Source organism: Serinus canaria, chromosome 4 (genome assembly GCF_022539315.1).
Source record: "Serinus canaria isolate serCan28SL12 chromosome 4, serCan2020, whole genome shotgun sequence".
NCBI classification, from domain to species: Eukaryota; Metazoa; Chordata; class Aves; order Passeriformes; family Fringillidae; genus Serinus; species Serinus canaria.
Window position 1 is genome coordinate 31,160,029 of NC_066317.1, and position 15,239 is coordinate 31,175,267.

At 41.7% G+C, this 15,239-nt stretch overlaps 1 protein-coding gene across 5 annotated transcripts in view; it reads left to right on the top strand.

The window, feature by feature from the left end:
* RAPGEF2 (Rap guanine nucleotide exchange factor 2) overlaps positions 1–15,239 on the top strand; it is a 181,921-nt gene that overhangs the window by 42,352 nt on the left and 124,330 nt on the right. For all 5 annotated transcript variants that reach the window (XM_030238869.2, XM_050973636.1, XM_050973635.1 and 2 more), the window contains exon 2: positions 14,799–14,869. In XM_030238869.2, coding sequence (XP_030094729.2) covers positions 14,799–14,869 — 71 coding nt within the window. The remainder of the gene's footprint in view (positions 1–14,798; positions 14,870–15,239) is intronic.

The window sequence follows — 15,239 nt, forward strand, 5'->3', positions numbered from 1 at the left end:
TAGTATTTGGCCAAGGTGGAGTCAGACTGCAGATAGCTTAAATTTATTACTTGTGACAGAGATCCACAGCCTTATTTTGAGTCCATTCAGCTGTGGGAAGATAAATTTAAAGCATAAGCGCTGCAGTCTTGGTGCACTCAAAGTACAGAAGGGAAGGAATCACAGAATGTTTTGATTTGGAAGGGACTCACAAGGATCATTGAGTCCAACTCTTAAGTGAATGGCCCATATGGGGATCAAACTCATAACCTTGGCATTATTAGCACCATGCTCTAACCAGCTGAGCTAACTGAAGCTTCAGGGTCCCCTATTTGAGAACAGATATAAAGCAATTACAAAATTTACAAGAAAATGATTGCATTGCTGGCTGTTTTTGTAGACACATCCAGCTTATGCGCTCGTTCTAGGAGCTCCTGGCTGCTCTTCATACCTTCACAAGTGCCAGAAAGCTTTAGTCAAAAGTACAGCTGGAAACTCTGTAGAACTTCTACCAGATTTTGCAGGATTTGGCTTGCCATTAAATGTGTGGGGTCTTGGAGCTGCTGCTGGATTCATTCAGACTTTTTCTAGGTGACAAGTTCTTTCCTCCCCTGGTGGATTCTTTAGGGCTGTTTTGCCTCTAGCAGCTGCTTTGAGACCTCTAATTCATTTCTGTGCTGACCATCATCTCTGTGTCTGCCTGTTAGGGCTAAATGCTACTTTTACTGAAACTACAGAAGGGAACATGCTAGAAATATATGAAATTAATTTCTTTGAATTAAGGATGAGGGAAAAGCAAATGGTAGATATATTTGCCAGTCTTCAGCAATTGATAGTTTCACAAAGGAGCCAAAAGCCTCATGTCTTTCTGGAAAAAATCAAACTTTTGAAATGGGTTAGGAATGCTGGTGATGAAGGTAAGGCAGAGGGGCTAATGTGACAAGGTAAAACCTTATTTTGTCAGAAACTCTCAGTTGTAGGGCATGGGTCTTGTACATAGAAAATGATTTTATAGTCTAAAAACACTTGGTTGTATTGCGTTGTGGATGAAAAGTTTGCAGTCTGACTACTGTTTCTTAAACTAGATAATTTGTCTGACTGCTGACCACTTACAGATTCAATAGGCAAAATCTGACAGACAAGCCACTCTTTGATGTGTGACACTAGAAATAATAATCACAATCTGTGTTAACTGGGAATATTGTCTTCAAAGGAAAAAGTCTTAACACTTACAGGCTTCCCTGTCAGTTTACAGGTGCTGTTATGATTTTTCAAAGAGAGGTCAGGTCCTGCAGGATGCTTTAGTTGAGAGGCAGCAGGCACACTGAGGAAAACTTGTGATGATGCAGGGATGGTGTAATTACTGGGCTTTATTTTTGGACTTGGGGGTAGTGAACAGGATGCAGAAAGCACCTTGGATTTCCACAGAGCTAGTTTTGATCCAGTTCTGTTGCTCATGAGCTGACTCCTGTGGATCTGCCTTCTGCATCTCACTCTCCGGGGTTTCTGTGGCTTCTTTCTCCAGCAGAGAAGTGCTGCCTAAATGTAGTGGAGGCTGTTGTGGGTATTGCCTGACTCCTGACTTAATGAGCCCTTCCAAGTGGGGCTGGGGAGCAGAGAGCAGAAACAGTAATTAGCTCTATTGGTACCCACAGACAGCCATGGAGGGCAGAGCTAATAACAAACCTGCCTGGATCTCAGCTCCTCCTGCTGAGCACCGCAGGTGCGGTGTCCTTGTGCCTCGCCCTCCCACCCCTCTGCAGCCATTTACCCCAGTCACTGTGGCCAGCCCTTGGAGGAGTCCTCTGCTGTTAGTCACTGTCACTAATCATCCCTCTTGCTCTCAGCCTGAAGCTCAGAGTCACTGGTGAGCGTGGTGCATCCACAGCAGATGCTCCTGGAGTAAGGCTCCTGGCGACCACCTGGCTCCTGGAGGAGGTGGCAGTGTTTCTGCATGGTCTCCCATTTTTTCAGTCATCCAGCATCACCATAGGCCGTTGTATCTTTAGGAAAGGCTTGCTGCTGTTTGAAGCTGCATTTGTCACTCCTGTGTTCTGGTGGCAAACTCGGGAAAAAACATCGAAAGGTGGTTGTTTCTTCCATGTTTTAGGGCATTCGAGGGCTGTGCAAGCAGCTGGTTAACTCTGGTCATATTTATTAGTACAGTCTCAGGAATGCTTAGATAGTCATGTGGCGCTCAAACCTGCTTAGAGTTGGGTTCCTAATTGCAAGGGCTTCTTGCCACTGAATGTGGTGTTCCGATGGCAGAGATTGCAGCTATTGTCCATCTGAGTGCTCTTGGGAGGGGTGTGGTATTTCACTGCCGTGCCTTACCTGAGCTCTGTTTGGAGTTGTTTTTAACCTTAAAGAGTGAGTCGTTAGACTCAGGAGATAAGCAGTAATCTCTGATGAGGAATGTGCATACCTTTAATGTCTGATTTTGGAGACAGCACATGATTTTAAGCTGCACTTGGTTTACGAACAAAAGTCCTTTGCTCAGGAGTTGATAAGCAGTATCTTGTTAAGATGTGGTAAATGGATGGCTGTCATATGCTCAGTCTAAATTAGTTTGCAAATCAACTGATAAATTTTATATATCAAGAACCGGTTATAAAGTTTATATAAAAAATGATGCTCAAGAACCAGACCAAAATACTTTGTTATGAAACGAAGGGTGTGTGTTTTATTACACAAGAGGAATTCCATGTTATATCTCTAACACGTGTTTAACTTGCACTGAGCAAAGCATGTGACATATGGTCCTACTCTGGAAAGACTTTGGAAAAACCTCTTTCCCTTAAATATGGGTTGGATTAAGATTCTGAGAGGCTGCCTGCTGTTGTCCTGTGGACAGGGTCGCTGTGTTTGGTTTCCCAAACCCACAGCACTTGCTGTTGGTCCTTTGGAGGCTGCACCTCCTGCTGTGCAGGTGCATGTGTAAATGTCCGTCTTTGTTTGGGCTTCTGGGGAGAGAAACGAGTAGAGCATATGGAGGGGCGGTTTTGAACTTCGGTAAAAACAACAAAAAAAATCATTTGTGACATGACAGCCGCATATCTCACTAGCAGCTCCTAGAAATTAAACTCGAATGCAGTAGGATGGTTTGTAGGCCAGCCTGGAGCAGTCACTGCTATTGTGATGCCTTGTCTTCTTAACTAGGAAGTCCCTGGTCACAAAAAATATCTGGCAATATCTCTGTCTCTTTATGGTTGTTGGTAGAGTTGTTGAAAAACACATACGGAACCAGCCAAGTCCGGGAACAGAGTATGTTGCAGATCAGCTGAATTCACAGCTTCCAGCCTTTTTGGAATCTCCTCTGGGTGTGATAGCGAAAATCACGTCTGTGTGACCAGCTCTGTGTTCTGTGGTACAAAGGCAGGGTTTAAGGCATGGAGCTGCCTATTTGACAAAGGGTATCGGTGTTAAGTCTTTGTGTTGAGCTGCCTGCTGCATGGAAGTGGATTTGGATCTGATGGATGCCTTCAGCAGGTGTGATGAGCTGAAAAGGATTTCAAAGAGCTGAGAAAGAGCTATCTAGAGCTGCTAATGGGGGATATTTGAAAAGGGTGCTTCCAGATTCTCTCCTATGGTTTAACAGTACAGCCAAACCAGCCGAATGATTTGTTCCTTCCAGAAAGGATTTTTTTAGGGGCTGGTAGAAGTTTCACTGTATGATTCCTCTTGTATTCTTTAAACTTCCGTGCGGTTCCGATGGTTTTCCCTTGTGGCTGCTGTGCCAGGTAAGACTGAACCAAGACCCTCGAATTCTTCCTTCCCTCTAATGGCAGTGATGAGTGACTTAAGCTGCAGCCGCCCTGTGTCCCTTCCCCTTAGCAGGGAGAGGCAGGGCAAACGGGCTGAGCCCAGCTCATCCTCCTGCTTGGCCACCCAGCCAGGCTGGGTGAGAGAGCCCTGGTGCTGGTGCAGTGTCGTGTGGGCTGTCTGTGGGTGCCTGCATGGCTTCTCCTTGTTGGACTTGGGCCACTAAAGGGTCACAGCATAGCCCGAGACAGAGAGGAGGCAGCTGTGCCGAGCGGGGTTTGCTCACTGTGGTGTCCGATGGACCCAGTGCTCGAGAGAGCATCTTCATCTCATCCTGCCAGGGCTGCCATTACTCCTCTGCGTAAAGGAGCCAAACAAACGACTGAAGTGCTTCCCACAGAATAATCATGGAGCCTGAATGTGTGGAAGCCCAGGCCATTCGGCAGTGGAAGGGCACTAGCTTGTGTTTGCCATCCGGTTTCATGGTACTTGGAGCTGCACTCAAGTTGCATGCCGTGCTTCACCACCACCATGATGCTACAGAAGCCTGACCTCTGTGGATGTTTGCCCCTTTGAAGTGCAGATTTCTTAGGTGACTGGTGCTCTGCTCTAAGGGTGAAATTGTGTGCTGAAGTCAGATCAGAGCAGTGTCCCCAGTAAGCCCATCTGAAATATGGAAATAGATTCAACCCCGAGTAATACTTAAAAAAAAACCCCAAACCTGAAACTGACTTCCTTCTCAGAATTCTTATAGGAAGAGAAAAAAAAGTCAAAAATCCCAAAAAATAGTCATTTGGAGTTATTAAGTGCAGTCTCTGTTTCAGAAAATACCTGAGCTAAGAAATAAATTCAGGCTTGATGTATATTCTGTGGAAAGTATTTTAGAACTTCAGTTAGCTATCTGTTTGCCTCCTTTACACAGAGGAGCAATGCCAGCTCTGGAAGGATGCGACCACCAGTAGCTTTTGAGATTAATTTTTGGGTGAAGAATGATTTGACATGCAAATATGTATTTCACTATGATAACTTGCCTGATAGCCTGGGAATAATTTTCATGTGACCTACTGTTGATGCTTCGAGTAAGATTTATATCTCTTGGAAGCAATGCTCTGAAATATGTTGCAAATGTATCTGCTAACAAAGAAAAAGAACATGACTTTTGGCTATCTTGTGTGTGTAACTTGTGGGAAAATTTTATCTGTCTAAATGAATTTTAATGCTTTCATTAAAAGCATGAATGTAAAGGATGTATATTGGGATATAAAGTTTCAAAATTGTGGTGCAATATTTTCTCCCTCTTCCTTACGATTTTATTTTATCTGCTTTTTTTTTAAACTCATAAATATGAAGAAACTGAGCAACATTACTTCCCATTAATAAAACCCCAAACTCTCTAAAGCAAAAAGAAATAGTGCAATTTTCCTTCAGCAAATACTCGCTGTTGCCTTTGTGGTTGGAAAGGGGAATTTATTTTTGTTTTGTTTGTTTTGTGTTATTGCTTTGGTTGGTTGTAAGCCAGCAGTGTAAAATGATTGTAAGGCAGCCACAGAAAACAAGTCACTGTATTTGCTGTTGATTATAGTACTACTGAGATATTTTGGTAGCGAGCTCTGGCAGAGCCCAGCTCTCAGCGCGTGCGGGTTCCCTTTGTTTCTGGATGTGCGTTGTCATGGTAATGAGCCGGGAGCTGCAGCCTGGAGCTCCTGGTTGCCTAAGCCCAGCTCAGTGGTGGTGGTTTGTGACCAGTAACCTCTGCAGGAGTGGTCAGGGTCTCCCCTGGCATCGTGGGCTCCCAGAAAACTCCGGTTTACAAAGCAGAGGTGACCCTGATGCTCTGGGTAGTTCTGTAAGGAGTGTATTGCTGGCTGGGGTGGGATTGAATTGTGCCTGGGAACTGATTTTACTTGAGGAGGGTGGAGCTTGTGTTTCTGGGTAGTTTTGGGGTTTCTTTGGTTTTGGTTGGCAAGGGAGGAAATGCACAAACCAGAGTGGAGTGTGATGACATTCAGCACTCGGGACAGTGCTGAAACCCCCATTTCATTGCTGGGCTGCTCCTTCCCAACAGCACAAGAAGGTTTGTTCCAAGATCTTGTTTTAAAAGCAAGACATTGCATTTTATAATTTTGCAGTGTCTGAGAAGTTGGATGAACATAAGCATTTGGGACTGTTACAGCTTCAGATGCAGACAGATGATCACAGGTGATTGTGCAGAGGTGGCTTACTGGGTTACCCCTTCATCAGCTCAGGCACATTTCTGCCTTATCCTGGTACTGAATTTACAGTTTGTTCACGAGGGAAAGCTTAGAGTATTCACAGGAGCAATTACCACATATCAGTTGATGAAAGGCGCCTCTTCTATGTCACTGTGACATTTTTGCTCATGATTTGGAGTACCTGCCCCATTTAACACATCTGGTCCACCATGTGCTCATCCACCATAAATACCAGAATGCTATGAAGTATGCATTGTTGGGATTTATGATCACAACACTTTTAATGATGAATTTGAAGAAGGAATACTGTATAGCTGTGGCTATGATATTGAAGTACCAGGACCTAGGCTTTAGAGAAACTTATTTTTTTTCAGAAAATAGATTGCCTTTGCTCACCATTAGGGAGTTTGTATGATGGTTTCATTTAGATAAAGTTGGTAGTGATGTGCTTCCTTCATGGCAAGTTGTTTGACTGGCTTAGTGATTCCTAGGTGGTGTGAACTACAGTCCTTGTGAGTATCCTAGTTCCATGGATACTAACCTGAAACCTGTACATTAATTAAACACTCTTAAAAAGCCCCCTAAACCCACTACTAAAAGTATCTGAGAACTGTAGCATCTTAATCTTGCTCTCACAGCTCTTGGGGAATCCTCTAAGCACAGCTAACTATTGACCCTATTTTTGGAAGGCAGCCTTAGGTGATACACCATGGTCTTCTTTTCCTGGCCACCTTAGTTGTTTGTGATGTTCATCTCTAGGCTGATGTCCTTTAAAGTGCTTCTGCCATCACAACTTGGTGCCAATGAGGAGTTACTTTTTGGCTATTAACTCCATTGCATTTGTGTTTCACTTCATTTTTCCCTTTTCAGTTCCTGATTTTATTTATTTTTTTTTTAAGATTTTTTTTAATGGAAAGCTGCCAATCATTTTAGTACTGTCTGTTTGAATAAACTTACATAAAATTGGTCTATGCTACAAGTAGTTGTTTAAAAATAAGTACCACCATGTTTAGTAGCTCATCTATTTGTTAGTGCAAGATTGATTTTTGTTAATAGGATACTGGGTGTTATGTCATATAGCTAATGGAAAAGATGGGATAAATAACCCTATCTCAAAACAATTTGAAACTCTCCTTAGCATTAAAAATCCCCTCTGCAGCAAAAGATGAGAATATTTGTGCAGTGAATGTGAAAATGGATTTAACAGCCTTAATACAAACCTCCAACTACTGATAATAAATACATATATATATTTAATGATGAATAAATGAAGTGCCTTTCATAATTATGGACTATGCTGTCAGTAGGAAGGATCTTTTGTGGTGGAACTGCTTTTCTGGCATTTGGACATGCCATCAACCTTTGGATTTCTGACTACAGAACTTGGGCTTTTGTGTTCAGCATTTAATTGTCTGACTTCTGAGAGGCCGGAAGGCAGAGAAGAAATGCACTGCACTACCCTGTAATTTCCTACACTCATTAGTTTGCTCATGGACTTCTATGCCATGGCAGGCTCTAATTTCCCATCTACCCTGTCCATGTTCATCCCCCCATCTTATAGGATGATTATAATAATGAATGTCTTCATTTTTTTTTTTCCCTTTGCTTTATTCTGCTGAAAGCTTTATGACCAGCAGGATGTGTTGAATCAATTGGGGTACTCTTGAGACAGTGTTAAAAGTCTGTTAGTGTGGGTGGGTTGTCAAACCTTCCAACTCGTTTTTGTACACTTTCAATTAGGGAAAAAGAATTCTAAAATGAAAAAATTATCATGTAATGAAATTGCCTTTTGAAGGAAAACTCTTTAGAAAGAAAATTCACAAAAGAAATGAAGTATCTTTGAAAGACAGGAAAGCTGATTTCAGTACCCTGCTGAAACATCATATTTCTCTGCAGTTGTTTTACTGTGATCCTATGGTGTTTCTCCAGCATCTGACATTGAGGCAGTAATTCAGTTAAGTCTTTGGAAAAGTGTGTTGTTGTTCTGTACTGGGACTACTCCCTGGAAAATGGGATTTCTCCTTTTTCTTTATGGGGTTTTGGAGTTGCTCCTGATTAGCTTCAGGCACGGGTTCTTCAGTTCCAGATTAAAATTGTCTGTTCCTCCTGTTTCTATTCCAGTTTAAGAATTCCACCTAGAACAAATAATAACCCAGAACAAATATCCCCACCCTCCCCATGGTGGAGTTAAAAATAATAATTTTTGTGTGTCAACAACTCCTAACAAGATCAATACAATATCTCTTTTCCACTGCCCAGAGGAAGTGAAGGCTTGGGCTGGCTGGATGGCCTGTAAGCTCCCTTCTGGTGGGGTCTGATTCCCGAGCTTACCCTTGCCTGGTTGCTGTGGAGTGATGATTTGTCAGGAATTTCCCAGAATATAATGCATATTATTTGAGATAAATGCATACAGGTTAAGATGGTAAGATTTTCCAGAACTTTCTGGTAAATTTACAAAACATATGTTCTTCCTTAAAGCATGGCCCGTGGAATTTCATTCATGTATGAATGAAGTGAGGGTCATTAAACATATGTAATTTCAATTAAATATTTAATTTCTTCTCATATAGCTGCCAATTCAGCATCAATAAATTATTTCCAATAACTTAAGCTTTAGTATTTTTTAAGCCACAGATCTTTATGTACAATAGAGGGAATGGCTTGCAGAAAAATGTTGTTGTAGCTTACAATAAAGTTAAAAAGAAAAATGAAATTGGTAGGCTAACTGGTTGGATACTGGCAGGTTTCCCATGTGGCAGTGCCCCCACCTGAATTTGAAGGTCCTGGTGTAAGAAAAAGAATGTTAAAAATGTGCAGACAAATACTTCTTTTTAATCTCTTTATGGCTCAGTGATAAGTGTGTACATACCTGGGCATGCTCCTGCACAGCAGTTAGGAGTGTGTTTGGGTTTTTTTCCACTGCTGGCACACTGGAGGTGAAGATGAAATATTTCTCTTCATGTATGCATGGCAGTGATTTTGGTATCAGCACTACTGGATTCCTCTGTCACTGTGGAAGTCAGTTTTTGTGGTTTGTTCCTGTGTTTTGCAGGTCAGTATTTGCAAGATGTGAGCTCACCCTTAGGTGAGTGTTTAGTCCCCCTCAGGTTTTGCCTGCAGAGGGAGGTTTGGCTGGGGTAGCTCGTGTGCTCCCCCAATGCCTGCCCTGCCTGCCCACTTTGCTGTCTCTGGAGGCAGTGACTTGTGTCATCTGAGCTGCTCTGGGTGAGAGCCTGGCATTTCAGTGTGAGCCAGATGTGAACAAACCTACGTGGGAGTGGCCACAGCTCTTCTGTGCACATGGAAGATTTCTGTAGGCCAAATAGGATTGATGTTGCTGTGGTCCAGTCTCTTTCTTTTGGTGATGCTGGCACTGCTTTGACCTCAGTGAGCCAGTACAGACAGCCTGACAGGCCAGCACTAAGTCAATAGTAGAGGTTGGGGGGAGAAAAAAAAGGAATATAAGTGCTTGGTATAGCTACCTTAGTGGCTGAGAATCATATGATTTCAGGTGCTGGGGGTGTGAAGAAAAGGGAAAAAGAGAGGACCCTACAATTGCAATGTTAAAGAGAGGCAGGACATCAACAACCTGGGTTTGGACTGTGGCTTCATTGCTCAATAAGAAGAAAAAATTTGGCATTGCTGCTCTTGCTAGTACATGACAATTTGGGAAGGTCCCAGTCTGAGCTAGAATAACTGTTCAGCCAGCCATATAGAAATGCCTCTCTTCCTGCCAGCAGTTTCATGGTCTGTTGAAACCCATCAAAGACTTAGAGGTCCCACCTCCTCCAGGCTGCAGGAGGGTTGCTTCCGTGACCTCGACACTGGAGCTAATGAGCCTCGTGCTGCCAAGAGAGCAGCTCAAAGTTGGGTCCCTTCGAGCAGGTGCTCACCCTGGGGCCAGGGAGGTGGAGGAATCAGCATGGAGGGACCTGGTGGGACCTCCTGTCTTCACAGCAGTGAAACTGGGCTTGGGGTGGGTTTTGGAGGGGCCACGTGTGATGTGGGGAGAGTGCACCATTTGGAGCCTGGTTCTCCTGGCGGTTGGCTGAGTGTGAAATAAAAGACAGGCTGATCTCTTAAAAATAACCTTTCAAAATACGTTGCCTTCTCAGCACTCAGATCTTTTTGAGCCTCAGGTGAATATTAGGTGCTTTGAAAAGTTGCTTTTTTTTTCTATCCTTCAAGACCGTGAGTCAAGAGGTTAGCTTGTTTTCTATTTTTCCTTTTGATTTGAAAGAAACCAAACTATTATAAGATGAAAGCTGCTCTCTGCTCGTTTGCCACATCACAAAAATGAGTGAATTTCTTACTTGGAGAGAAATGAATTTCTCAGGATTTTGCTTAAGTGTGGCAGGGATGAATAGTTGACTTTGGCCTGTAGTTTCACACCTTAATGCAAACCAGGACTGAAAACAGCTTACAATTTTTAGAGAGGTTTAAGTTTTTCAGTCCAAAATAGCAATTTTTCGCATCTCTATCATCTTAATAAGGAAAAAATGTCTTCATTAAGCTATTATGAGTTTGGGGCCAGCATTCTACGTTGAGTTTCTCTGGTTTGTGTAAATGGCAAATATGTTTGGAGCAAATGGATAGGAAAGTCTGGGCATAAACATAGAGAGATTTTTATTAGAATGGAGAGCAGAGGTAAGGTTGCAGACCAGTATGTTTCTGCAGATCTAATTGAAGTTGAGCTGTGTTAAAACTTGAGTGTCTCTGTTTTGTTTCAAAGCACAGTCAGAAGTTTAAAGTGATCCATCTGACACCACAGAAACAAGTAAATTAAGAAATAACACTGAATTAAACAAATTTTGTGCTGCTTCCCACACAGCAACCCAAGCATATGACTTTGGCTGCAGTACAGATTTCAGTGTAGATTAGATTTCAGTCTTTTAGCTTTCATTTAAATAAAAAACATGCTTTAAAAGCTGCGCTAATTTGTGCTTTGCATTTAATTTTTGGGTTCGGAGATGTTTTTTCAAGCTGTTGCCACAACCTTTGTGTAGCAAGATCAGCTGAGGCTTTGCATGGCTTTTGCCTTTTCTTTCTTTTTTTTTTTTTTTTTTTTTTTTTTTTGGTTTTTTTTTTTTAATTCTGCCGGCTAGATAAGACTGGGAAGCAGAAAGCTGGTAGTTCCTCTGCGCTTTTGGGTAAGTAGTCCTTCCTGTAGCAGAATATTTAACCTGTTGTAGTGGTGATGGTTTAGCTTTGCTCCTCTTGGCGTGTTCGAACTCTGGCAAAGCTCTATTCGCAGCAATGAAGGGAGAATGACGGTCTCTGAAGTTTCGGTGGCTCGCTCTGCCCTCCGGTGGTTATTTGGGAGCATGCCTTGTGAGAGCAGCATCCAAGGAAGCATCCAAGGAAGCATCTGTGCTTCTGTCACTTGCCTACTTCTGCATATCCTGGGCATCAGCTGGGGCTCAGGGGTGCTGGCAGCAGAGTTGGTGTAAGTCACAGTGAGCTTACCTTTAGCTGCTGCTTTAAGGGTTTTGCTTCACCAGTCGGCATAAATCTGGAGGCTTCTCATGTCCTTTAGAGATGGAGTTCTTTTCCTGAGAAATTGAGAAGCTTAGCTTTTGTCAAGTGTCTTGAATATCAAAAGCAAAAACTTTAAGAGCTTACATGCCTAAGTTTGTGTGTGTGTGTGTGTGTTATTTTTGTGAAAAGATTTCATTTCAAGCACTTGGAGTCTGTTTAGGATATTGCAATGCTTGGCACAGATGTTTCCAAAGGACTCTTGCATTCTGTCAATTCACTTTGAATTAAGAAGTTGAAACAGCTATTTGTGTTCAATAAGGAGTATTTTTGCCAAGTAAGCACAGCACAGTTTTTCCTGAGATAAATGGAAAACTGATGTGAACTAACAACAATATCTTGACATTCTGATTTTGCTTTTTTTGCATTGCCTTTCTCCTCTTTTATGCTGCAGGCAGCTTGAAGTGTGCAGAGCCTACTGACCACACATGAATATATATTTGCTTTTTTGACTCTACTGTAGTTTTTTGTACTTTGCAGTATTGTGGAGAAGCTGATTGAAAGGAGTGTTGCTGGATTTTTGATACTTCAATTTCAATGCCAAACTTTTGGTGCTAGAGGGAGCTGTTCCCTGCCAGAAGTCTCTGGAAAGAAACTGCTTAAGGAATGGGCAGCAGCTCACTTTGGCACTTGTCAGAAATATCCAGTGCATGGCAGCTGAGATGTTAGAATGTTTTCTTGCTGCTCTTTTCTTTCTTTCTTTCTTTCTTTCTTTCTTTCTTTTTTCAAACTGGAAAAAGCCCCTTGCCTTAGTTCTCTCAGTGATGAGGTATCTTTAGCCAGCAACTATGATGGAAGCACAAGTAAAGACTTAATTAACTATGTTTTTTTCCTCACCTCTCCCTTTTATTAGAGTTTTTCAGATTTTTAAAAAAATCTCTTTTATACCTTTTTTTTTTTTTTTTAAAGTCAAGGACCTTCACAATCTGCAGTTCCTAATCTGGGGGCCTATGGGTTGTTGTATTTGCAAATATTTGACAAGTATGCTTGTATTTTGAAAGGGAATTACTTACTTTAAAAAAAAGGAGTTCACTAAGCATATCCTCTTGCTTGTGAAATTGGTCAGAATGACTTAAGGCTGGGCTGGATGAGGCTTTGAGCGACCTTATCTAGTGAAAAGAGACCCTGCCCATGGCAGGGGAGTTGGAATGATCTTTAACATCCCTTTTAACCCAAACTGTTCTATGGTTCTATGACTCCCTTCCCTGATTTAATGCATTCCCCCTGCACTGAGTCACTTCAGCTGCATTCCTCTTGGAACACAACCTGTGTTCATCACTCCTTTGTAACATCTGTAGGGTTGGTCACTAGGTTTGTGTCACCCATCAGTTTTGGAAACCACATGCCCATGGGTCCTCTCCTGGCTCTGTAAGCCAGCATCCTTATTGATTCTCTGTTTATTCTTCCGTGAATACTTTACAGCAGAGAGTCTCTGCCACTCTACAGAAAGATGGTGGCAGAAAGTTACTCTCCTTTTTTCTCTGCTTGCTGTTATAGAGACTTGCTGGAAATGGGTTGGAGCAGCACTTTCTGGCCAGGCTCTTGCCCATGTGAGATGCTGCTATGAGCATCTGAGCCTCAGTGGTCCCCTCCCAGCTTCCCATGGCAGCTGCTGGCTGGTGCCGTGGAGTGCGGCACGTCCGGATGCACAGCAGCGGTGCCACGGGGACTGTCTGGCTGCCATCTCACCCTGCTGCCAGCTCAGGGCTCCTGGGAGCCCCTGCTCCAGCCTGACAGGCTGCTGAGCAGGTCCCTGACTACAAAATGTCTTCTCACACACTTCTATTTGTAGGGGAAAAAAGCAAGAAGGCAAGCTGCTGTGTGTTCTCTTCAGAGCCTTGTATGTACAGAGTCCCTCCATCCCAATTTCTTTTGTCTTTGATGTGCCCTCTGCTGTTCACAGGACCAAAGCCTCTAGAGGGCAAGGGAACAGAAGGGCCAAAATTGAAGTGAAATTGCAGCACTTTGGCTTGTGTGTTTCTTCTGCTTTTTCAAATGGAACATTTGCCTTTTCTGCTATGAGAAAAAGACTTTCTTTTTGTTACAGAATGAGAGACATCTATCTAGCCTTAGCCACTGAGTGTAGCTCCTGGTATCTTGTCTGATCTGTACCATGGTTTTAACAAGTACAGCATGTTTCCACACTTAATGTATTTCACGGGATTTTCTTTTTCTTAAAATCAAGTTCTCTCTGCGACGCCAATTTTTTCTCTTTGCCCAAAGAACATTCTTTCATTGTGTCTCAAAAAGTATTTCTGTACTTTTTAGGCAATTTTAAACTCACAGATATTTCACAGGGATCAAATCTTCCATAAATTTCTAGCTTTGATATATTCCATTACTTGAAAAACATCATTTCATAGTAAGTTATGAGAGTTGTGTTGGTGTTAGTTTGTTCTCAACTTTGTCTGCCTCAGTTAGTGGTTGAGGACTGTTGCTCTGATTTTTGATGAATTATGGATCATATTTTGTCTCTCAACTAGCAAGTTTTAAAATAAGAAAAAGGGTGATGAAACAGCATGAAATTCACGAGCCAAAGTTAAATCACTCTAAATAGAGGTTGTTGGCTTCATTGAAGCTTTCTCTTAAATGCTGTAGTTATTTTAATATAACTTGAGCAAAGCCACTAGCCTGGCTTTAGTGTTTCCACAGTTGCATTTTAGGATGTTTTAGTCTTGGATGTTGTTTTCATATCTTTATTAATGTTTTGTCAGCTGGATATTGGAAGTCCACAATGGTTGAATATAAAACTTCACCATATTATAATTAGGATCATATTTCGTTTTTCTTATTATGTCAATAATTTTCTGTTCATGTTAGCATTTTTTTTTCTTTTTAAATTGTAGATTATCTTCTGTTTGAAGAGGATACAGTTTTATAATTATCTCTGTACAATGGAGTATTTTGTTATACTCTGTTGTACATTTTTTCTTTTCCCCTGAACATGAAAAAAACTGATTTCTTATGACCTTGCTTTACAAAGTAAATGAAAGTTTTGGGGATGTTGGCATTGGAAAGCAGGACTGTGATAGTTGCAAAATAGTTCACTGTAGTTCTGAACTAGTCCTGTTTCCTAGACATAGAGTAATGACAGCAAAAGCAGAAAGGTTTCTGTATTTGATGTGAACATGCTATCATTCTTCCTCGCGTGTGGTTCCCGATTATAATGAAAGGTGTTCTTGCAGTTTGCCTTTAATCTCTTCAAGTGTCCCTACTACCCCTAAAAGAGCTTTGGATGCTTTTAAAACCATTATTTTAACAGCTTGTATCAAACTCAAAATGCTAAAAATGTTTTCCTTATTTTTGTAGGACTTGGAGATTGTGTATTCATATTTGCATGGAATGGAAGCATTGTCTAATCTGAGAGAGCATCAGCTAAGGTATGATACTGTGTCATTGAAAACCATATATGTTAATGCACTGACAAGGCAAAGGAGCAGTAATTTTGGTAACCATATACTACTCTTGTGTACCTCAAACTGCCTATCACTTTTCTTCCCTTAATTTTTCTAATGATTCCTCCTTGTATGTCCATGGACAGTGTATCTCTATTTGTTCCATCCTATTTCTATCTAGTATGGATGCATTTGTTTTCTTTTCAGACTTTTGGACTAGAAATAAATGCTTTACATACAGAGTACAAGCCCATCTATTGATGAAATCATTTATGTAATATATGATTTCATCAATAGTAGTAGTCATGAGAGCAGAGCCTATTTGTCAGCTTCTGTTTCAGTTTGTGCTTGCTTT